General features: G+C 56.4%; 1 protein-coding gene across 1 annotated transcript in view; it reads left to right on the top strand.

Annotated features, from left to right (window-relative positions):
• The window catches only part of TIMP2 (TIMP metallopeptidase inhibitor 2), a 31,066-nt gene extending 9,854 nt beyond the window's left edge, over positions 1-21,212 (top strand). Inside the window, exons 2-5 of the mRNA XM_073310150.1 lie at positions 13,466-13,566; positions 13,876-13,984; positions 16,340-16,464; positions 18,391-21,212. Of these exons, the coding sequence (XP_073166251.1) occupies positions 13,466-13,566; positions 13,876-13,984; positions 16,340-16,464; positions 18,391-18,588 (533 nt within the window). The 3' untranslated portion in view covers positions 18,589-21,212. The remainder of the gene's footprint in view (positions 1-13,465; positions 13,567-13,875; positions 13,985-16,339; positions 16,465-18,390) is intronic.
• The last annotated feature ends 1,364 nt before the right edge of the window (positions 21,213-22,576 follow it).

Genomic DNA, 22,576 nt, shown 5'->3' with positions numbered 1-22,576 from the left:
GCTGAGAGTCTGTGATGGAGCGGGGCGGATTGGCCTGGTGATGTGGCCGGGGAGTTTTACTGGGACTGTCTGCATGGGGCATGGGAGAGCAGGGGGTGGCTTCACTGGAGGGACGATACCTGAGCCGGGGGGCGGGGGGGGGGTTGGACCCAGGTGACACCTTTGCCCCGGAAACTGGACAAAGGCTGGAGGAGGAGCCAGGGGGAGGCTGGGTGAGATGGCTGGAGGGGGTTTCAGTTTGGAGCGGTCTGGGGAAACGGAGGGAGTCCCAAGGCTGGGGTCTAAGCTCCTTGACCCCCAGAGGGACCTGACTGGGGGGTCCTGTTTGTACCCACAAGCTCTGTTTGGACTGTGCTCCTGTCGTCTAATAAGCCTTCTGTTCTACTGGCTGGCTGAGAGTCATGGGGAATCGCAGTAAGGGGGGTGCAGGGCCCTGAGTCCCCCACACTCTGTGACAGCTGGTGGCAGCGGTGGGATGTACTGCACTCCGCAGACGGCGCTTCCTGCAGTGAGTGACTGGGGAGCAGTAAAACGAAGGGGGATTGACGGGGACCAGGTGTGCTGAAGATTCAGAGAGAGATGGTTTCAGGGGGTGGTTAACTCCTGGGAGTGTGTGACCAGTGAGAAGGACTGTTTCAGTAACTGGGTCCCCCTGGGGACTGCGGTGAGCAGGCTCAGGAGTGGAGGAGTCTGCGGCTTGACCCTCCGAGAGAGGTGGTGACCTCGAGAAGGGCTGGCACACTAGAGGTTCCTCGTGGAAACCATGGGGAGCTGAGAGCACCCAGGCCTGCGAGTGGCAGCAGGAAAATGTGTAATAAGCCCCTTAAGAGCGACCTGGTGGAGCTGTGCAGGCAGAAGGGGCTGCACATTGGGAGGCTCACCAAGGAACAGCTGATTGCCCAGCTGGAGGAGGGAGATCGCTTGGATTAACCGATCCCTGTCTCTCAGGGGAGCAGCCCGGCAGATGCAGGGTGGGCACCAGTGTCTGTCCCAGCTGGGAATGGTCAGACAGCTGCCAAGGGCATCCCAGGACCCCTCCTATCTATACCTAGGGGAAGGGCTGGGAGGAGCCCAGCAAATACTGAGGGCACTGTGACCCCCGCAGCCAGCAGGGGATCCTCCCATCAGAGCTCCCCATCCCTGGAGCTGAGGCAGCTGAAATGGGAGAGGGAGATAAAACTGAAAGAACTGGAGCTGAAGCAGCAGGAACTGGCAGAGAAAGAGAAGCAGAGACAGCATGAGCTGGAGGAGAAAGAGAAACAGAGACAGAATGAAGAGAGATGGAGACAGCATGAGCTAGAGTTGGCAAGGCTGAGGAGCAGCGAGCCCCTGGCTGCGGTGAGTGGTGGGGGACCCAGGACTGCATGGAGATTTGATAAGTGCGTCCTGGGCCGGCGTAAGGAAGGGGAGGACATAGATGACTTCCTGAATGCCTTTGAGATGGCCTGCAAGCTGCACAGGGTTGCCCCGGAAGACAGGCTCCAGTTTCTCACCCCCTTACTAAACCCCAAACCTGTGGCGATGTACAGCCGAATGGAAGGGGTGGAGGCAGGGGACTACAAACTATTCAAAAAGGCCCTGCTATGCGAGTTTGGGCTGGCTCCCCAGATGTACTGGAAAAGGTTCCGGAGTCAGCATAAAACCCCTGAGGTCACATATCTAGAACTGGTCCTCCGGATGCAGGAATATGTCCACAAGTGGGCAGATGGGACCCAAACTGAGGAGGACCTGCTTAACCTGATCGTACTGGAGCAACTGTATGAATAGTGCCCATCCGACCTGAGGCTATGGTTGGAGGACCCATGACGTGCAGGGCAGCTTGCCTAAGAGTTTGTGAACAGCCAGTCAGGGGGTGGCAGGGAGGAGTCCCAAAGAAACAGGCCCTCCATGATGCAGAGAGAGAGTCACCGTGGGACCTCCCAAAGGGGGAACATGGAGAACCCCCTCCCAAGGGGAACATCCAGCGTCAGGACCAACCGACCGGCTCAAGGGGACCAACAAGACATGAGCTGCTATTACTGTGGCCAAAGAGGCCATGTACAGACCCAGTGCCCCAGGCTCAAGGACGGACTGAGCAGACCAAACCCACACAGGGTTAACTGGGTAGGGACCCAGCTGGACAAGGGGCAGGCTTCCTAGGCAAGAGGGGCTGGCAGTGTACCAACTGCTCAGGAGGGAAGAGTAACTCAGGGTTCTCGGTTTACAGGGTGGGCGCGGGGCTGTCCCTCCGGAGACAGTGCCTTGTTCCCCTAGAGGTGGATGGGAGGAAGGTCAATGGATACTGGGATACGGGCACTGAGGTGGTGCTGGCCTGGTCTGAGGTGGTGGCCCCAGATCGGGTAGCGCCCAACACCTACCTGATGGGTGTGGGTGGGACTCCATTCAAGGTGCCCGTGTCGAGGGTACCTCTGAAATGGGGGGGCCAAGGAGGGCCCCAAGGATGTGGGGGTGCACCACCATTTGCCCACTGAGGTGTTGATGGAGGGGTGGGGGGAAGATCTAGAGAAATGGCCAAGTAACCCCCAGAATGCCCTGGTTGTGATCCGTAGCCAGAGCCGGCGAAGGGCACTACATCCTGACCTTGGGGAGGGTACCTCACTGGAGGCACAGGACCTTACCCCGGTGGGGAGGGAGTGCCCAGGGACAAGGCTGAGAGGGGCTGCGGCTTCAGACCCAGCCAGCGGGAGGGAGCAGGTCCCCATCCCTTCCCCAGCCACTGAGTTCCAGGCCGAGTTGCAGAAAGATCCCTCCTTGCGGAAGCTCAGGGCCCTGGCCGACCTCAGTGTGGTACAGACCATGGGGAGAGGCTGCCAGGAGAGGTTCCTGTGGGAGAAGGGGTTCCTGTACCGAGAATGGGCTCCCCCAGGGGAAGTGGAGTCCTGTGGGATCAGGAGGCAGCTGGTGGTCCCCCAGAAGTATCGCCGCAAACTATTGTACCTGGCCCGTGACATCCCTCTCGCAGGGCACCAGGGAATCTGGCGCACCCGGCAGAGGTTGCTACAGAACTTTTACTGGCCTGAGGTCTTTACCACTGTCTGGCAGTATGGCCGATCCTGTGATCCCTGTCAGAGGGTGGGGAAGGCCCGGGACAAGGGGAAAACAGCTTTGAGACCCTTGCCCATCATAGAGGAGCCTTTCCAGAAGGTGGCTATGGACATCGTGGGGCCTCTCAGCAAGATGACCCGGTCGGGAAAGAAATACATTCTGGTGGTGGTAGATTTCGCCACTCGCTACCCCGAGTGCCCTTATCATTGAAGCAGACACCGTGGCCGATGTGCTCCTGACCATTTTCAGCCAGATGGGGTTCCCCAAGGAAGTCTTGACAGACCAAAGCTCCAACTTCATGTCGGCCCTGCTCCGGTGCTTGTGGGAGAAATGTGGGGTCCGGCACAGCTGGGCCTCAGCATATCACCCCCAATCCAATGGGCTGGTGGAGAGGTTCAACAGAACGCTAAAGATGATGCTGAAAACCTTTATGAACCAGCACCTGCAGGATTGGGACAAGTCCTTACCTCACCTGCTGTTTGCGTACAGGGAAGTGCCCCAGGAGTCTACCAGGTTCTCGCCTTTCGAACTGTTATATGGAAGGAGGGTAAGGGGGCCCCTGGACCTGATGAGACGAATGGGAGGGGAAGGCCATTCCCGATGGAGAATCAGTGGTGGAGTATGTCCTGATCTTCCGAGAGAGACTTGCTGAACTCATGGGTCTGGCCAAGGAGAATCTGGCCAGAGCCCAGAGGAAGCAGAAGGTCTGGTATGACTGCATGGCACAGGCCCGTGCCTGCGCCACCGGGGATCAGGTGATGGTTCTCATCCCCATGAGAAAAAACAAACTACAGGCCACTTGGGAAGGTCCCTTCAAGGTGGTCAAGCAGCTCAATGAGGTAAACTATGTGGCGGAGCTGTCGAACTGGGCGCACCACCGCCAGGTGTACCATGTGAATATGATGAAGCCATATTGTGACAGGGGGAATGTGGTGTTGGTCATGTGTGGACAGTGGGAAGAGCAGGGAGATGACCCTTTAGTAGACCTATTCCCTTGGACCAGAGCTGGTTCCCCCCTGAAAACAATTCCCCTCTCGGATCAGCTAACCCCTGCCCAGCAAGCTGAGGTCAGGGGGCTGCTGCATCCGTACCGACAGCTGTTTTCCAACCAGCCTGGACTCAATCTGATTGTCCACCGGGTGCAGACAGGGTCACACCCACCGATAAGATGCTCCCCCTTCCGAGTCATAGGGAAAACTGCTCAGGACCTGGAAAGAGAGGTCAGTGACATGCTGGCTTTGGGGGTGATCTAGCCAGTTGCCAGCCCTTGGGCCTCACTGGTGGTGGAGGTCCACAAAAAGGACAGGTTGATCCGGTTCTGTGTGGACTATCGGAAGCTCAGTGCCATCACTGTATCTGATGCCTACCCTATGCCCAGGCCTGACGAGCTCCCAGACCAGTTGGGAGGAGCTCGGTACCTTACCACCATGGACCTTACAAAGGGCTACTGGCAAGTGCCACTGGATGCAGATGCCAGGCTGAAATCAGCCTTTATCACCCCTCTGGGGCTCCATGAGTTCTTGACCCTGCCTGTCGGCCTCAAGGGAGCTCCAGCGCCTGGTGGATCAGCTATGGAGGGGGATGGACAGTTTTGCCGTGGCGTATATTGATGACATCTGTGTCTTTAGCCAGACCTGGGAGGACCATGTGTCCCAGGTTAGACAAGTGCTGGACCTGACTGAGGGGTCCTGTTTGTACCTACAGGCTCTGTTTGGACTGTGATCCTGTCATTTAATAAACCTTCCATTTTACTGGCTGGCGAGTCACGGGGAATCGCAGGAAGAGGGGGGTGCCCCCGGGAATCCTAGGAAGAGGGGGGTGCAGGGCCCTCTCTCCGTGACAGAGCCATTGAACCAAACTGTAAACCCTGGATAGGATGGAACCACTTCAAGTCAGGGAGTGCGGCAACACCCCCAGCATCTCTAGTTCCAGCACCTATGGCCCTGGGAGTTACAAGGGAGAGGCAGCCCCAAGTTAAGGGTATTCTGGAGAGGAGAGAGAGAGTCAGAAGACCGCTCAGAGCAAGGCTGGGCTGGGCTGCCCTGAAGGAGGGAGTGGCGAGGGCCCCTGCTGAGCCGTGGAGTCAGGGGAGGCTGGTGAAAGCAGGAGGCAGCAAGGCAGTTGGGGGGGGTCACCCACAAACTTGCCCAGGCCAGAGCAGGCTGAAGGCTGAGAGCTGCAGAGGGAGGTACCTGCTGGCTCGTTGGGGCTGCAGAGGGCTGAAGGCTGGGGAATGATGGACAGGTGAGTGCGCTGATGTCTCTGGGCGAGAGCTAGGACCAGACCGGAGAATGAAATGGGCAGAGGAGCAGCCCAGCTAGAGGGGCTGGGTGGGGTGTGAGAGAGGCCAGAGCTAGGCCAGAGAGCCTGGCTGTGGCGGGGGAGGCCAGAGCCATGCCGGGGAGCCTTGGGGTGGCAAGAGAGGCCGGGTGAGGTGTGGTGAGAGAGGTTGGGGGTGGCCGGGGAGTCCCAGCCTGGGTGCAGCGAGAGGGGCTAGGGCTGTACTGGGTGTGGGGGTGGACTGTTGGTGTGAGCTGGGGGATTCTGGGTGGTGGGGCTGGGTTATGATCTACATACACAGGCCTTTTATTATAATAAATGAACCCGGCAAGGGTTATCGATGCTCGGAAGTTTGCCTGGAGTTACTGGGGACTCGGAGGGAAATTGAGGCAGGGGCAGCTTGCAGGGCCACCCTGAGGTCATGTAGGGGTGTGTGGGTGGTGGTCACCAGGCCACACGCTGTCACATGGCGGTGTAGGCCTTGGGGGCTGTTGGGGCCCATGGTGTTGGCACCTCGGAAATGGCTGGAGTGACCGGGTGCTCTAAACACAGGTGCAGAGGCTGAGTAGCACAGTGCCCCTCAGCGCTCTGTTGGGAGAGCCACGGGCCAACTGCAGCGAGGAGCGATTGGGACTCAGGACTCCTGGGTCCTGTTACTGGCTCTGCTACCGAGCTTGGGCAGGTCTCTGAACCTCCGTTTCCTGACCTGTAAATGTGATCCGTGGCAGCTATTGTGCTTTGGGATGCTGACTGTTATCCTACAGGAGCCCAGAGCTCTGCTCCCCGCTCTCTTGCCAGCTCTCTCAGAGGCCTTGGGAAAGTCACTTGGGGCATGTCTGCACTGCCATTAGACGCCCGTGGCTGGCCCATGCCAGCTGACTTGGGCTAAGGGGCAGTTTAAGTGCAGTGTGGATGCAGTGTCTTTGCTTGTGCCAGTAGAATGGAGCCTGGCAGGGGAGGGCGGGAGTACTCCCTTCTAGGTGCTGTTACTTTGATCACCCTTTCCTCCGAAGAGGGTGAATCTGGCCTTGTGTCCAGTGACGTGGAGCATCCCAGTGTGGGATTCCCCGCACACAGGGCGGGACCTGGAAGGGAGCCTCTCTCGTAGCAGGGAGGCAGGTGGGTTTGGCAGCGCAGTGCCAGGGACATGGTGACCCAGGACTCGCCCTTGCCCAGGTTACAAATCGCAGCAGCTGCGATGATTCAGACTCTGCATGCAGCCTGGCTGGCTTCCCCTTGTTCCTAGCCCTGATTTCAGGCACTAGCACGGGGCGGGAAGTTTCCATTTAGAAGCACACCGGTGTTCCTGTTTCACTGGGGGGTTATTTCAGATGTGGATTTGTGCCCATAGCGGTAAAACCCATTCCCACAACCCCTGCGTGGTGGTGGTGCCTCTGCTTTAATTCAGACATCCCACCCAGAACTGCACCGCCTCTTCCAGGTTCTTCTCTTCTCCCTCTAGGCTAGATCGGGTTGGTCAGGGGGTTACTAACTTTGAGGGAGCCCCTGTTATCTAGGTGCCAAGGACTGGCTGTCAGTGGTGCCCAGATATAGAGCTCATGCCCCCGTGGCCTCACCTCTCATCCAGCTCTGTGCCCCAGTACCAACATGCACCATCTCCTCCGTGTGTTGGCCTGGGAAGTGGCTAGCTCAGGCATGACGGTGCACTGTGATGCCTCTCCCTCGAGGTCCCTGGTACAGATCCAGCCCAGGGCAGTCGGGATGGAAAGTTACCACTCACTGCTGGCTGCTCAGCTCCCCCTGAACGCCCCCAATGTCAAAAACACAGGGGTTTAGGGAAGTTTTTGCAGGGAAGCCGAGGACCGAATGGGCCATAGGGAGTGAGTTTCCTGCTCAGAACCAGCTGGAGCAAGGGCACTCTGGTTTAGGCATGTTAGCCGGGCAGCGCTGGACAAAGCTAGGCAGATAACTCCGGAGACTCGTTTTCTGTACATGTGCGTCAGCACGTGTTCACACACAGGTATTGCACACACCTGGCACAGCGTCCTGCCTTGGCAGAGTCTTGCTGGGTCAGCTGCCACGAGGTCAGTTTGGTTAGCAGAAGCAGAGGAGGGAGGGTCCACATCCCAGCGCCTCCAGCAGCCAGCGGGGAAATCCGTGGGGGCGGGAGACGGGGCGGGGGACAGCTGCGCCCATCTCTCTCTGCATGGAGGCTGCTGCAGAGGCAGCTACGGGCAAACGCTTGAAAGCTGCCCAGAATACACGTGTCTGTCTGCCGGAGGTGCTGTTAGCAGGACTGGGACGGGGGCGGCTTTTGGCTGGCTAGCGATTCAGACAGCCCAGGAGACGGCAGTGTGGGGATGAGAAGTGTCTGTTTGCTGGTGTCCTGTTCACAATCCCAGGTCCCCCTTGCTTTGGGGCAGGTCTGGGGGACTCTCAGATTCATCCGGGATGGAGTGGGGGGGTTGTGAGCTCAGCGGTAACAGCCAATCGCCACACTGCATCAGTGAATTTCCATGGTGCAATCCTATTGGTTAAAATGCTGTAAGGTGACTTGTGCCCCCCCACCCCCCAGCATTATAACAGTCCCTTGGTCCCATCCACTGGCTCTTGCGGCGGACCTCGAGCCACACCCTCTTGTTGCCATGGTTTCCGAGAGCCCCAGACAGGCCCCCCATTAACATCTCACCCAGCCAGGTAGCCACCTGGCAGTGGGTCTTGTGCCCAGGCGTGCAGACACATCCCTGGATGCCCAGTGCTCACTGCAATGCAGCTAATGAGGTGTGAGTTGGGATCCCAGTTTGCCAGGCCGTCGCTGGCATCTTTGCCAAGGAGGGGTGTGTTTTATCTCCAGGGTACTGGGCTCTGCGTGTCCCATTCCCCTGCCTGGGGAGGGCACCTTGTCCTTCCTGGGGAGCCTATATGGGGCCATCGTCACTCACCCCGGCCTTCACCAGCTCTTGTGACTTTAGCATGAGTCGGAGGGTAGCTGGGATTTCCATTAAAGCTCCAGCTCCTGGAGTCAGGGAATTCTGTGGGGAACTCAGCTTTCGTTGGGAAGTCCCAGTATGTTTGCAACCCCCCTGGCTGCAGAGATGTCTGAAAACGGGACCTGAGCCGCTCACTCAGCAGAAATGGAAAATACAAAGGGTTTCTTAGCATTAAAATCTCCTGACTTTGTGAGTCTGACTCATGGTCTGAGTGCTCGGAGCTGCCTCCCATTGAGGGACTGGGCAGGCCTGGATTTCCCTGGGCTGACTCTCCCTCCCTCTCCTTCCCACACCACCCTCCCCTCTGGCTCCTGGCTTTCAGCGTGGAGCTTGGCTGGGCTCTTGGCTGGGAAGTGCAATGCAGTCCGCTCCACAAAGCCGCACTGTTCAGAACAAATCTGCCTAGATAGGGCTGCATTTTTGTCAAGTGATTCATCAGCACGTGAATGGAAAAGGCCGGAGCCCACCGAACCAGGAGCCGTTTTCCCGCCCACAGCTGCTAAGCCAATGTCACTTCCCGCCCTCTCAGGCCAAAGGCAGGAGCCACCGGCAGCAGCTGCTCTGTTTGCTACCCTACCCGAAGCAAAGCTGGAGAGGCTTGTCCTCCCTGCTTTGCTTCCTGGGGCAGCTGGGGGTCCAGGCAGGAGCTGGGCAGTGGCTCACGGGAACACCTCTATTTCAGAGCCATCCCCAGGAGCCCCTTGATGTGACTTGGGGGTGCCAAGAGGGGCTGGACGATCAGTGGGGGCAGGGAGTGGCAGTAGGGCAAACAGCCGGCATAGGCCTTGGCCCCTACACCAGCAGTTCCTGTCCCATCCAGCTCGGAGTCATGAGTGGCTCCAGCTGGTGAACCCCTCACTCCTTGGGCACCAACCGTGCCGTGAGCACTGGGCATGGCTGCGGATCGCTGCATTGGGCATGGCCTTGATGCTTCTGTCTGGTAACTAGGACCACGCCGCCCACACCATCAGCTGCTCCCGGCCCCAGCGCTGCAGTGCCAAGAGCTGGTCAGGGTGGTGTTCTGCCCGGGGAAGAGGGAAGAGCAAACAGCAGACGGGAGGAACCTAGACCAGTAGCTGCTCTTCCTGCCAAAGGCCCGACTGCATGGCTTGTGTCCCGGGCGCGGCACAGCCTTTCCCAGAGCAGCAGTGGAGGGGAGCTGAGTTGGAGTCTGCCCCGTGGGGCCTGTAGCTGGGTTCAGGGCTGGTTAGAGTCCCGATCTGCGCTCAGTAGAGGCACAAGGAGCTGGAGTCAAGAGTACATGGAGGGGAGCTGGGCTTGGCATCCGCAATGGGGTGGGAGGCAGAGCCAGAGTCTGTGCTAGGTGTGGAGGGATCATTGGGGCTGGGAGCTGGCTAGGTTTGGGGTTAAATTCCCTGGGCAGGGCAACAGCTGTGAACTTAACCTTGGTGCCCCATGTGGCTCCTCAGGCCCAGTGAGAGCTGTCTGTGCTGGCCAGGGCTCCTGTAGGAATTCCTTAGCCCTGGAGTGGGGCCCGCAAGCTGCCCCCCAGTCCGAACCCCTGGGGTTTTACGGACCCCGACGAAGGACTGATACTGGCACTGGTTAATTACTGTGGACCGCTCCTGCTCTAGCACCTGGAAGTCCCAGCCCCAGCCCCGGGCCCAGGAGTGCTGTGCAGATCCCAGCCCCGGGCCCAGGAGTGCTGTGCAGATCCCAGCCCCGGGCCCAGGAGTGCTGTGCAGATCCCAGCCCCAGGCCTCGTCTACACTAGGACTTGAGGGGAACGTTTGTCCATGTTCGAATAGGCCAGTGTGGATGAGGCCCCCGGCCGTTAGCATGGCCCAGGTTGGTGGGAGGGGCCCTAGAGGGAGCCTGGGCTGTAACTCGACCCGTTGGGTGCCGGTGAAAGCCTGCGCTGCCCTGCGTGAGCCGCACTCCCCACACGCAGTGGCTCCAGGGCACAGCTGCTGGTGGCCCCCCCAGGGCTCAGCCCTAGCTCCGGGGCTGTCACAGAACAGCGGGGCTTTGAGGGGGTCGTACAGGGATGCTCAGGACACATTGTGAATGCTGGGGAGCGTCTTGATGGGTGTCAGCTCGCCCGAGATAACGGTCGGTTAACTCGAGTTCTCAGCAGGCCACAAACCCTCCTGCAGGTGATCTCTGCAGTGATCGGGGGTCCCGTGCCAATACCCTGCAGTGGCCAGTGGCCTGTTCCCTCTCGCGCTTGCAGTGCAGCAGCGTGCTGCTCTGGGCCATGGGAGGCCGTCTGCGTGCTGCCCTTGCCTGGGCTCTTGGAACCAGCTGGATTCTGTCCTGCCCTGTGCGTTACCAAGAGACCGGTCAGCTCGGCCTCAAGGGCAGGGCCTTGTCTGAGGCAGAGGGGCCGTGGCTGGCTGGCGGAGCCTGGCTTCCTGCAGCTGGGTTCTCTTGCTGCTTGGGCGTCCCCTGGATCCTGCACCGGGAGAACTGGCCTCTGGGGAATGAGCGCCTGCCCTGTGCGTGGTTCTGGCATCCTCAGCGGGGAGCGGGGCAGATCACGGAGCCCCACGGCTCTAGCTGTCACTGGATCGCATCCCCCCGGACCAGCAGAATGGACCGGGTTTAACCCCTGCCCCTCCACCGCTCTCTGCCCTCCACCTGTTCTGGCTGTTCACCTCCCCCAGGCCCTGCCCTGCGCTGTCAGCAGCTGGCATCAGCCTAAATCCAGGCTTGGAACCTGAACCTGCAAAGGTCTCGCCCGGCCAGCGGGGCAGCCGTGCTGCCAGGTGAGCTGCTCTCAGGGCAAGTTCTGCCCAGTGCGGCAGGGCAGCGGGAGGCAAGGACCCTGCCCTGGGGAGGGGACACCGAGGGAAACCACTCTTGGGAAGCCAGGCTCCTGAACCTGCCTTTGGGAAGGTAGTGGCCCTGCCCCTCCAAACTGGCCACGCCTCGCCTCAGTTTGCCCCTCTCCGTCCTGCATGGAGGGCACTGCCCGCCTTTCACTCTGCTGTGAGAACAAGCCCTTCTCTTGGGGGTGGTGAGGCCTTGGCCGGTGCCTTCTGCCTCGCAATGGAAGCGGCGCTGTCCATGCTGTTAAAGCAGCACTTGCTCCCCGCTCTGCGGGAAAAGCCTCTCCGGGTGCAGATCGTTAGGCTGGGGCTCCTGGGCAGGTGGAGGTGGGTGCCAGCAGGGGAGAGCCAGGGGAGGATGGGCTCCTCAGCGCAGGCCTTGCAGTGTACGCAGGGGAGTGGCATCACCACAGGAAAGCTGCCAGCTCTGGGGTGGGGCCCTCCCCCCATCAGTTGTGCCCACCCCCCATCAGTTGTGCCCACACATGGGCCCTTGTTCCTGACACTCACTCGTGTTGCAAAGCGATGAGGCTGCATTGGGCGGAGGGGCACAAGGATGCGGAGCAGCTGATGCCACAGGGAGCCGGGGGAGGCCGCGGGTCCAGGACCCAGGGTTGGAGCCTGCAGGTCTGTGGTGTTTGGCCAGGCCCGTTCCTACCTGGCTGTTTTTCCAGAGCCCCAGCCCTTGTTTCCCATGAGTCCTGCTGTGACTAGAGGGGTTGTTTTTCCAGGCGTCTTGGGGAGGAAGTGACATCATGTGGTTCGCGCTGCTTTCGGCCTGGGGGGAGGATGCGGTTCCTCGTGCTTTGAGTTGCGTGGCCGCCCGGCATTCCAGCAGCCGACATCTGGCAGGAGGCTCCTCAGCCAGCGCGTCCCCTTGATCTCGGACACAGATGCTGGTTTAAGAGCGGCTGCTAGGGGCAGCACAACGAACAGCTCAGGGGCAAGGCCAGGCTGTGCAGTTCGGGCAGGCTGTCAGTCCGGAGCGGGGCTCTGTTCACACCAGGGCTGCTGCTCCTAAAAACCTCCCCACTCCATGTGCCACCTCTAGTGGCCTCATGGAGTTACCCTCCCTTCTCCTCCCCATCCTGCCTCTGAGCTATGCTCCTCGCTCTCTGCGCAAGGTCCATTTGGGCTGAGGGATCCCGGGCTGTGCACTCCGCTTGATGGCAAGTAGCTGTGCGTCTGTAACATGACGCGGCACCCGATCGATTCCAACATTTCAGGGAATGGTCTAGTCACCAGTGGGCAGAACCTCATGGATTTTGTGGAAAATTAGTGAACCAGAAGCAAGAAACTGAGGACCTCTGTTGACAAATGAAGAAGAGCCCCTCTCCTTCTCCTGCATGTGCCTTCCCTTCTGTCTCCAGCCTGCTCTCCTTTATCCTCATCCTCCCCTGCTGCTCCTGGTGCTTTTCTCCTAGCTCAGCATTCCCTCAGTGCTGCTTGTCCAGCTAGTCTGATGCTGCTTATTCAGCTCTTTGCCCAGCTTCTAGAGCCAGGCAGAGATGGGGAGCAAGGAGACTGCGATCAAAGCAATGTCTACGCAGCTGTGTGCAGGAGTCCCTAGAGAGGTAGCAGCCTGTGCTGAGCAGTCCCTGGAAGCTGCTCTTGCTCTGGGCTGCGTGATTGTGTTTCCCCTGCTGTGTGGAGTCTCAACACTGGCTTTTGCATTTAATATAAGGCCTTTGAAAGGAAAAGAAAGATGTGGAGCTCTCCAGTCTGCAGAGTTTGCAGGCTCGGCCAACATTGTCAGCAGACCTAAGCTCCCTGCTGTGAAGGACTTTACCTCCCCTCCTCCCTCCCCCCATGGGTGGGCCCTCACCCTGCAGTGGGACCTTACCTGTGCAGGAATCTGTGCGCACATGAGGGTCACTCCACCCAGACCCATTTGCAGGATTGGGGCCTTACAGCTGTGCACACACTGGAAGCAGCTGTGTATAAGGGTGAGCCTTGGCATGCCATGACGGTCCCGTGTCACATGCCCAGCACACACTTTTCACACGCTTCTCTGTAAATCCAGACCATTTTCTTCCCAGGCTGACCCTGGTGCTAATGGCTTCTTACCTCCAGACCAGGCTTCAGGCATTTTGCTGCGGCTGTTGTCAAAGGATGGTTAGAATGGGCTGCAGTGGAAAGACTCGCTCACCCAGAGGTCAGACGTTGCAAAGGAGATTTCAGTCATTAGGATCACTCTGTTAGCACAAGGTAGATGCTCCACAAACAGGAAGAGCCAATCCCTGCCTGGGAGCTATGAGAGACCAAACCTACAGGTGACCAGCTTGGCAAGGCTGAGGCTGTGGGACTGGCCTTGCATCGGAGCCTGTTTTGCTGCTGGGGAACGGAGGCTGTTCCTGGGTCTCTCCCACTCATGCCCATCCTATCTGTTTGTTGCAGTGATCAGAGCAAAGGCTGTCTCCGGAAAAGAGGTGGATTCTGGGAATGATGTTTATGGGAATCCGATCAAACGGATCCAGTATGAGATCAAGCAGATAAAGGTAAGGATCCCAGCCTGGGGTAGTCTGGCTCTGGGGGGAGCCGGTGGGAAGAGGGTGCTAGGGAATCGCAGCATGTGTAGGAATGAGAACAGGGTCAGGGGGTCCCCACAGCAAACCCACCCTCGGATCCCATCTCCGTGGGCTGCAAGTGCTGAGCTCCCACAGCCGTGACCCGTCCGTGCCACCCAGTACTGCAAGAGATCGGCTTCCTCACCCCTTGCCGTGCACGTGCTCCCGGCCCCATCTCCCACAGCGTGTGTAGAGCTGAGCGTGGCCACCTGTCTGACCGCGGTCTCTCTCTCTCGCTAGATGTTTAAAGGACCTGACAAGGACATAGAGTTAATTTACACAGCTCCTTCCTCGGCTGTGTGCGGGGTGTCACTGGACACCGGAGGGAAGAAGGAATATCTCATTGCAGGTAGGAAGTGAATTGCCGGAGGAGCTGGCATGGCCCCCGGTGCTGTCTCCGGGGCGGGAGGAGCTGGCGTGGGCCCTGGGGCTGTCTCCGGGGCGGGAGGAGCTGGCGTGGGCCCTGGGGCTGAAACCGAAGCAGGACACTGGGGCACTTCAAAGGCTCTCTCGACCTGAGTCAGTGTAGGCAGGAGGAGGCAGGCGAAGGGACAGGGACCCATGTAGGGAGGTTTCCTGGAGCTGTGGGAATCGCTCAGGGAAAGGCCGTGAAACTGGATTCTACTCCAGCTAAAGGGCTTGCTCTCTGCTGTGGCCATGGGACCTCCGGAGCAGTCAGGATTGCAGCACTGCCCATAGGGTTCCCCCCGCCCTCCCCTGGCCACAAGGCCCTGCGCTGGACCCCAGCGGCCTTAGTGCCGTTCTGATCCTGGCCAGAACTGGGGCAGTGAGCAGGGCATGCATGGGGCTCCCATCCTGGCCACAGGGCCCTGCCACGTGACTGCGGGCTGGCCTGGCCTGCTTCTCATTTAAACCCTCTGCCCCTGCCCATCCAGGGTCCCTGATCATCTGGGCCCCTTCTGGCACCATCTAGTGGCTCCTAGGGAAATAACAGCCAATAAAGCCGGTAGCGTTTCCTGACCAGTGTGCAAGCTGGTGCTTAGGCCGTGCTGGCTTGGGGGTGATGACCACGTTCCGAGCACAGGGTCGGCTGCCAGGAGCACTCACCCCAGCTCGGATATTGGCGGCTGCTGCGCCCTGGGCCTTGTGTCGGCCTCGGCTTCCCTGTCTGTGCAATGGGATGATGCTCCTGTCCTGCCGAACCCACAGGAGCATTTGAAGCTGCAGCCCTCGGTCCCAGTGGCAGGAGCACGGGAGTCTCCCTCTGTGTCCGTTTCCATGTCCGGCACTTGCCCAATGGCACTAATGGATAAGGGCACCGTGCCCCTGGGGCCAGAGAAAAGTCTGGCTGCAGTGTGAGTGCGATCGCACATGCCTTCACCCAGGTGTTTCTCCTGAACTCTCTGAGCTCTGCTGGATCCATCTCTTGGTCCATTCTCCTGGCCGCTCCGCTCCCTGTGGGCCCCAGTGTCTGGTGCTGCTGGAGTGTCTGGTTCTAGGTGTGACGTCCATCTCCTCCTCTCCCCGGATGGGGGCTGTCAGAGAATGTCCTGCTCTGTAGCCTCTTGCTTGTCCTGGGATATGCTTGCTCAGAACACAGGCCCTAGAGCGGGGCAAATTCTCAACAAGCCCTAAATAAAGTCCTCCGGATCCATGCAGACAGCAGGGGAGGCCCTGAGCCTAGAGGCTGGTTGGACTGCCTGGCCAGGACTCTGGACAGCCCCCTCTGCTGTATCCCCTCTGCATCGCTGCCTGCGGAGTGGCCCCTTGGAGTGTGACATCACAAGCATTGTGATCTCTCCAGTGGGGATGGCCACCTTTCCAGGGACGCCCAGCTCATCTTTCCCTTTGGAGCCTCCTGGAAAACCTGGCCGAGCAAGCAGCTGGGGCGTGGGCCAGGACAGCTTCCTTCTGTCTTTGTTTGCAGAGCAGAACCAAGCGGACAGAAGGTGCTGATCTGAGGCAGGAGAGCTGACCCAGTTAATAAAATAAATTAATAAAAAATGGAGATATACCTATCTCATAGAACTGGAAGGGACTGGTCATCCAGTCCCAGTACTCTGCCTTCACAGCAGGACCAACTACTGTCCCTTATTTTTACCCCAAAGGGCCCCCTCAAGGATTGAACCCACAACCCTGGGTTTAGTAGGCCAATGCTCAAACCCCTGAGCTATCCCTCCTCAAGAGAGACTCCTGGGGTTTGAATTAGTCCTGCCCAGAAAGCCCTTGGGTCCTGATTTTCACCACAGTTCCCTGGCAAACACTCAGGCCACTGCCACCTGGCACTGAGGCCTTGAGGCTCTGGGGAAAGCGTGCCAGGAATTGTGCCTGCTGTGGAACATTACCCCAGGTACTTGGGCAACTCCTGGGGCTTTTTAGAGCAAATTCTCTATGCGTGGTCTCGGGGGCTGGGAGGGAATCCGCTGCCTCGCACCCGCACTGCGTGGCTCTATGTCAAAACGACGTTCTGCTTCTCCTGGGCTCCTTGATTTGTCAGTCTTCCCCTTCCCCTCTTCTCACGTCTCCAGTCTGCTGCTTGTGACATGGCAGTGTTTAACTGCGTTAGCCAAGAGGGATGGTGCCCCAAGGAGGGGATTGATGTGTGCTCCAGGCACAGTATGTCCCTAGAGCCCCCCGGAGGGGCGGGCTGCTCGCCTAGGGCTCGTGCTGTTCAAACTCCCTCAAGGTCCTGATGGGACGTGTGTCTCTAGAAAGATTAAAGCACTGTGTGGCCTTTCCGCAGGCAAGTCCGAAGGCAATGGCAAGATGCACATCACACTGTGCGACTTCATCGTCCCTTGGGACTCCCTGAGTGCCACCCAGAAGAAGAGTCTGAACCAGCGGTACCAGATGGGCTGCGAGTGCAAGGTAGGCAGAGTGGGAGCGCTCATGCCCGGAGCCTGCCATTCCGCGTGGTGCTCTGAGGTTTCTGGGCTCCTTGCTCACAGCCGTTGGAAGCCTTGGTGTCGAGTGACCTTGGCTGGATTCAGTGCTGCAACTCAGGAAAGCACTTGCTGAAGTGAATGGCAGAGATGCTTTCCTGAATCGAGACCTGGGTTTGCATCTGAAGGGGGATCAGTGCGTTGCTGGGGCAGTTGTCTCCCCTAGCATGGGTAAGAGTCTTGAGGGCAGCATAAACCCAGTGATTTTTGTCTGGAATGGCCAATGAGGGGCACTTCTAGCAAGGACATGAGGCATCCCAGAGAGGCAGACAGTGGGCTGTCTAGGAGTGATGATCACCTGGCCTGTTGTTCTCCTTTTGCAGTACTGCCCACAGGCCCCTACTCAGAATCTGGCCCTCCACAGCCACCTAGGGAGATACTATCCCTGCCTTGAAAAGTTTACTACATAACTGGGGCTGTTTTCTGTCCCTTATCCCCATGGGATGTAAGCATCCCACATGCCCTCACAACACCCTGCTAGGGATGAAAGAACTAACATCCCCATTTCACAGCCGGGAAGTTGAGGGGAAGTGAGTTGCTGAAGGTCACTAGGGAGTCTATGGCAAAGGTGGGGTCAGACCCCAGTTTTTGGGAATCCCAGAGCTGTTCCCACAAGCCCAGCCTCCCCTCCTGGCTTTTCCCCATTCTCCTCATCTCTCTCCATCCCCTCATGTCAGCTGTCTGCTCAGAATGCTGCCCTCTTCTCCCTGGACTCTCCGTGGCCAGGCTTCTCCCACGCACCCACCCTCGCCCAGCCCCCACATCTCCTGCTGTCTGTAACTTGTCTGGAGGCTTATATTTGCATGTATCAGTTGCAGTCAGATGTGGAGTATTTGTCTAAAGGATGTAATCTAAACCCACCTTGCATCATACGGTGTGGAGATGAACTGCTGGCCTCATTCCTCAGACATGCCAACATTGGGATGGTTTGCAGAGCTAGACTGTCCTGATTCCTCTGTTAGAGAGACTTCTTTGCTCTGCATGTAGCTCTGTCCAGGCAAAGATCCCACGTTTGGCTTCAGCACTGGGAAATTCCTCTTATTTAAGGTGAAGACCCAATTCTGCATCTTAAAAGGAGCCATGTGTCCAGTGGCTGGAACAAAGGGCCTGGAACATCTTGAGCCCAGATCCCAGACAGGCCTCTGCCTCACTTATGTGACCCTGAGAAACTCGCTCAGACTTTCCTGTGGCATAGTCACCATCCCTGGGGTTTTGGGTAAAAGCGCAGATGCTTCTGGAGAGAAGCGACCCATTCTATTCATGTTAGGCAAAACTTTCTCACTGTCAGGAGAGCTAAGCACTGGAACAGGCTAGAGAGCTGTGGAGTCCCCCTCACTAGAGGTTTTCAATAACAGGTTGGACAAACTTCTGTCAAGGACTGGATGAGGTGCTTGGTGTTCAGCAGGATCCATCCCAGGTCTGACTCCAGTAGAACTGCACCAGGACTGAACTGTCCTTCACAGATGCTTAGACCAAGGCACAGCCGCTGCCCTGAAGAGTTTGCAGGCTAGGTGGACAAGGGGTGCAGTGGAAACAAGTGACAGTTGGGGACAGATAAGACAGTGGCCTTAGAGCCAGCCCTTTCTCCTCATGTGCTGTGTTAACAGTGCTTGGAGAGGGGACTAGGGCCTCTAGAGTGGGTGGGAAAAGGAGGGCTTTGAAGGGGGAGGGGGACATTTGCCCCATCTTTGCACCCCAGAACTTCAGAATGTTGCTTTCCTTGGCTCAGGGTCTCTCTCCATCCCCCAGCCCAGAGTGACAGAGGTGGGAGATGGAAGAGGCATGGCAGGTCCCTCTCTCCCCCAGACAGAGCATCAGTGTGTGCTCAGCAATGGTCTCTGTTCTGACCTAGATCTCCCGCTGCCCCTCCATTCCGTGCTTCGTCTCGTCTTCGGATGAATGTCTCTGGACAGACTGGGTGACGGAGAAGAACATCAATGGGCGACAGGCTAAGCATTACGCCTGCATCAAGAGGAGCGACGGCTCGTGCGCATGGTACCGTGGCATGGCCCCACCCAAGCAAGAGTTTCTCGACATCGAGGACCCCTAAGCTGAATAGCTGCATTCCAGTACCCAATAGAAAGGCCTGCAGGAAATTAGACTGGTCCACCTCTGACATCACTTCCTGGAAACAGCATGAAAATTCAGTATCCCAAGTGGGTCCTAATCGGGGAGATTAAATGCCACGTGCTTCCAAAGCGGGGTGAGGGGCCACACCATTGTATTTAGTCCCCAGCTGTGCTTTCCCGTTCCTTCCTTTCACAGGTGCAGTGGGGCGAGGGATGGCTTCATACTGTTCAGGGGAGAATCCTGAACCAGCCGGACTTTGATCCACAAGATCCCAGTGCTGTTCTGGAGGAAACCAGAATGCTGGAGGGTTGATGTCTCTCACTCTGTGTAGCAGGCCTACCAGGTTCCCCTCACCTGGGGCGGGAGTGTCCCTTGCTTTGGGTAGCTCCTGCCCCTCGATCCCCCAGCACATTGGCGTCTCTTTTCAAACAGGCTTCTCCACTGCCAGCAGATACACCAGCATTCCTCAAATCTCCTTTGTGAGCCCTCTAGTCCTACTGCCCCCCTTGTCACACGCACCCCCACCTCTTGGGCTAGAAGGGAGAGCCAGTGAAAGGTAGCACGGGCTGAGAGTCCCAGCTGGACCGCAGGCACCAGGAAAGGATTTGGCTCTAGCGAAGTCTCCTTAGCCCTTTGTCAAGTAAGATAAAGGCCCGTTGCACTGACACAGTGTCCCTGTGATCCCCAGCATCAGCAGAACCATCTTTTGAGGGGGACCAGAGAGTCCCCTTCTCACTCATTTGCAAGCCCTGTTGTTATTTCATGCTTCCCTCCAAGTCAGTGGGTGCTGAGGTTGGACCTCTGGGGTGGTGCATGTGTGAGCCCCCTGTAGGCTTTGGTCCTGTGCCTTCATCCTGGCAGTTTAGTAAAGAAAGTCAGTCCCCTGGTGGGCATGTGTGTTCCCTGCTGTGTGTAGCTGCTGGATTTGTGTCCTAGTACGTGCTTGTGCCGTCAGCATAGTGCTAATGCCACGTTCCAGGTTAGGGGAAGGGTTTAGCCTGTCGGACTATGCAGACAGCAGAGGTATTATTGTGAATTCATCGCTCAGCAGGACAATGAACTGAGAGTGCTCTAGCCCCACAGACAGTGGCATGCTGACAATGACCCAGAGCAGCTTCCCTTGCCGAGAGCCTTTATTCCCAGCAAATTGTGTGAATGCAGGAGCTGGCAAATGGAAGCTTATTCCAAGTGTTCTGCCGAGAAACACAGCGCAGTGAGAGAGACCCCACCAGGATGCGGTATTTTTATACCCACTGATGGCTGTTTGCTGATCTCAGCTGTGAGGCTTCTGACGGCGAGCTGTAATAAAAGTAAAGCTTTTCAGACCCTCTTCTCCTACGCAGTGAGGGTGCACCCGCGCACACACACACAACAAACCTGGCCTCTGGCTGCCTACAACCGAAGGCCCCACATCCTTCTGTGAAACCCGCCCAGCCAGCCTCAACCCCATTCTTCTTCGGAGCCCGTTCCATTTTGCTGAGGCACTAGAGAGCGCTGCAGAGCTAGCCCACCTGGAACGCAGACAGCACAGACCTTTGTGAGAGAAAATCCGGATCTCCTGGCTAGAGCAGGTTTGGGCATGTCCTGAAATTATCCCTGCAGACCAGCTTCAGGGGCATTTTCATGCTGTGCATCGGTGTAAGATTTTAATGATGTCATATTGGACCAGTCTGGGTGACTTCAATATATAAAAATGAAGAGGGAAAAAAACTAATCAATTCAATATAAGACTCCTGTTTGCTTACTGTATGGTTATATCATAGGTGACATTTACTCCTGTCTCTGCTCTATCTTTGATTTTAAGGTTTCAGTTCGTTTTGGCATCCGCTGTATCATTCCTGTGCTGTAACTTTTTAATTTCCTTGTTAGCTATTAGAACTGCACTTATTTTTTTTAAACGCATTTCTGCATTGGAAGCATTCAACATGAAGTGGGAAGAGTGTCGAGAAAGTCTGTGGAGGGTTGAGTCCTCCAGATTTTTCTGTTTGTTATTTTCCCTCCTCCCTATCCCCCTCTTCTGCAAAGTGCACAAGTCTTCAGAAGTTGGATTTGAAGATGGGATGTACCATACATGTGCCTCTTTCTAGTTTGTCTCCAAGGCCTTGCTGAACAACAATATCACGACTGTCGGCAAGCACGATAGGTGAGCCTCACACAAAATAACTGCAAAAATCTCTTTCTATATGTCAGGTATATGAAGGATGCTTGATTGGCTTTTTTAATTTATGTCTTCTGTTCTCGGTTCCATTCTCTGCCCTTCCTTCCTAGCTCCAGTCTCCTCCTCCATGCAAGCAATTTAAAATATTTAAAAAATAAAAAGTTTACATTATAGTTATTTTCAAATCTTTGCTTGATAAGTATTAAAAATAAGGAGTATCTAACTTGCTGCCATAATTTAAAGCTTTTGGGTGGGGTTTTTGTTTGGGTTTTTTTGGAGCAATATGTTTTTGCTGGAATCTGAAGTCTGAGACCTTCTTGTGCTGGAAACACATGAAAGTTGTTGAATAATGACAAGCAGACTGTGCATGTCTCTGACGCTTTGTATAATTCATATGTGGACGTTCAGTCTTTGGACAATAAACAGTATTCTAAAAAATTAGATAATTTTCTTCTTACTGAATTCACCGTACATCTATAGTGCTGTATAAATAAGTAATAAGCATAATTCTGGACGCGAGACAGGCACACCAGTCCGCTGGTGCGTATGAAGACAGCCTGTGGGGTGGGTGTGTAATCCGTTCATCCTTGGGGGGCATACGGCACGGACGTTCCCCCACTTCCCTCAATGCTGTAGTTCTGCTGGAAAGGTTCCTTATGACAGAAGCTGGTCCACTGCATCAGCCTTCTTCATATACAGCAATTTTGGGAAACGCAGCCACAGGAGAGATCCACTGGAGAGAACAGCCCCCGCCTTGCTGCTGTTATAATCACTGTGTTTGAGAAAACCCACAGCAACTGTAAAACCATCCCTATCCCCTATGCTCTGCTCCTGCTTGCTCCAAACATGGCTAGGGCTGACCTGGTAAAGCTGCTCCCCAAAGCACGCTGTGCTACCCCATTACTATTAATCGTATGGATTTAGCCTTGGCAGAATTCCATTTTATTTTTGTAATTTCAATGGATAATATCAGTGTTTGTTTTTAAGCTCCCCCCCCCATTTTTATTGATTTAAATAAATAGTTGCAGGAAATTATGGGGGGGAGAGGGTCAGACAATAATGCCAGCAGACCAGTGGTTTTCAACGTTTCTTCATTTGTGGACCCCTAAAAAATTTAAAATGGAGGTGCAGACCCCTTTGGAGAGCTGACATAGTCTGCAGACCCCCAGGGGACCGTGGAGCACAGGTTGAAAACCACTGAGATGCAAAAAAGTTAAAGTGTCATAACCATTAAAACACATCACATGTGAAAACAGACACAGTCAATACTCTTCAATCAAACCCCAGTAAGTTCTCAAGCAGCATTTTTCTTAGTTTGCCTATTTGAAATTTTCAATTGTTAGCGAGTTTTCCCCCCCCCCCCATCGCTTTGTGTCTGCAGTGAAATCAACACGTACCCACGCTTTCCGATAAAACCCGGATTCTTCCACACCTGTTTTTATGACAGCCGAGACTAGGGCCCCCCTTTGCTACCAACGCAGAGTAAAAGACACTCCAGCCACAAAGGGGGTGTAGTCTAAATAGACAAGACCGACAAAGGAGGGGGAGGGAAAACAGGCACAGAGAAATGTGGTGAGTCGCCCAGGGTTGCTTGTCTCCCAAGTTCACAGTGTAACATCACTAATCTTGCTAAACACACTTCACTTATCCCCATTCTATGATGACAGGTGACCCCCCCCCTTTTCTTTTTTTTTTACCATATTGAAGCTGGATACATCTGTTGTGAGCAGCAGCAAATCTGTCAGCAACTCTCTTCAGAACAAGACACTTTGACAACTTTTTCCTCAATAGCCTCACAGCGCTACAAGCA

The sequence above is a fragment of the Lepidochelys kempii genome, chromosome 14, assembly GCF_965140265.1.
Source record: "Lepidochelys kempii isolate rLepKem1 chromosome 14, rLepKem1.hap2, whole genome shotgun sequence".
Taxonomy (NCBI): Eukaryota; Metazoa; Chordata; order Testudines; family Cheloniidae; genus Lepidochelys; species Lepidochelys kempii.
Note: the sequence above shows the minus strand (reverse complement) of the source record. Positions and strands in the feature narration are given on the sequence as shown.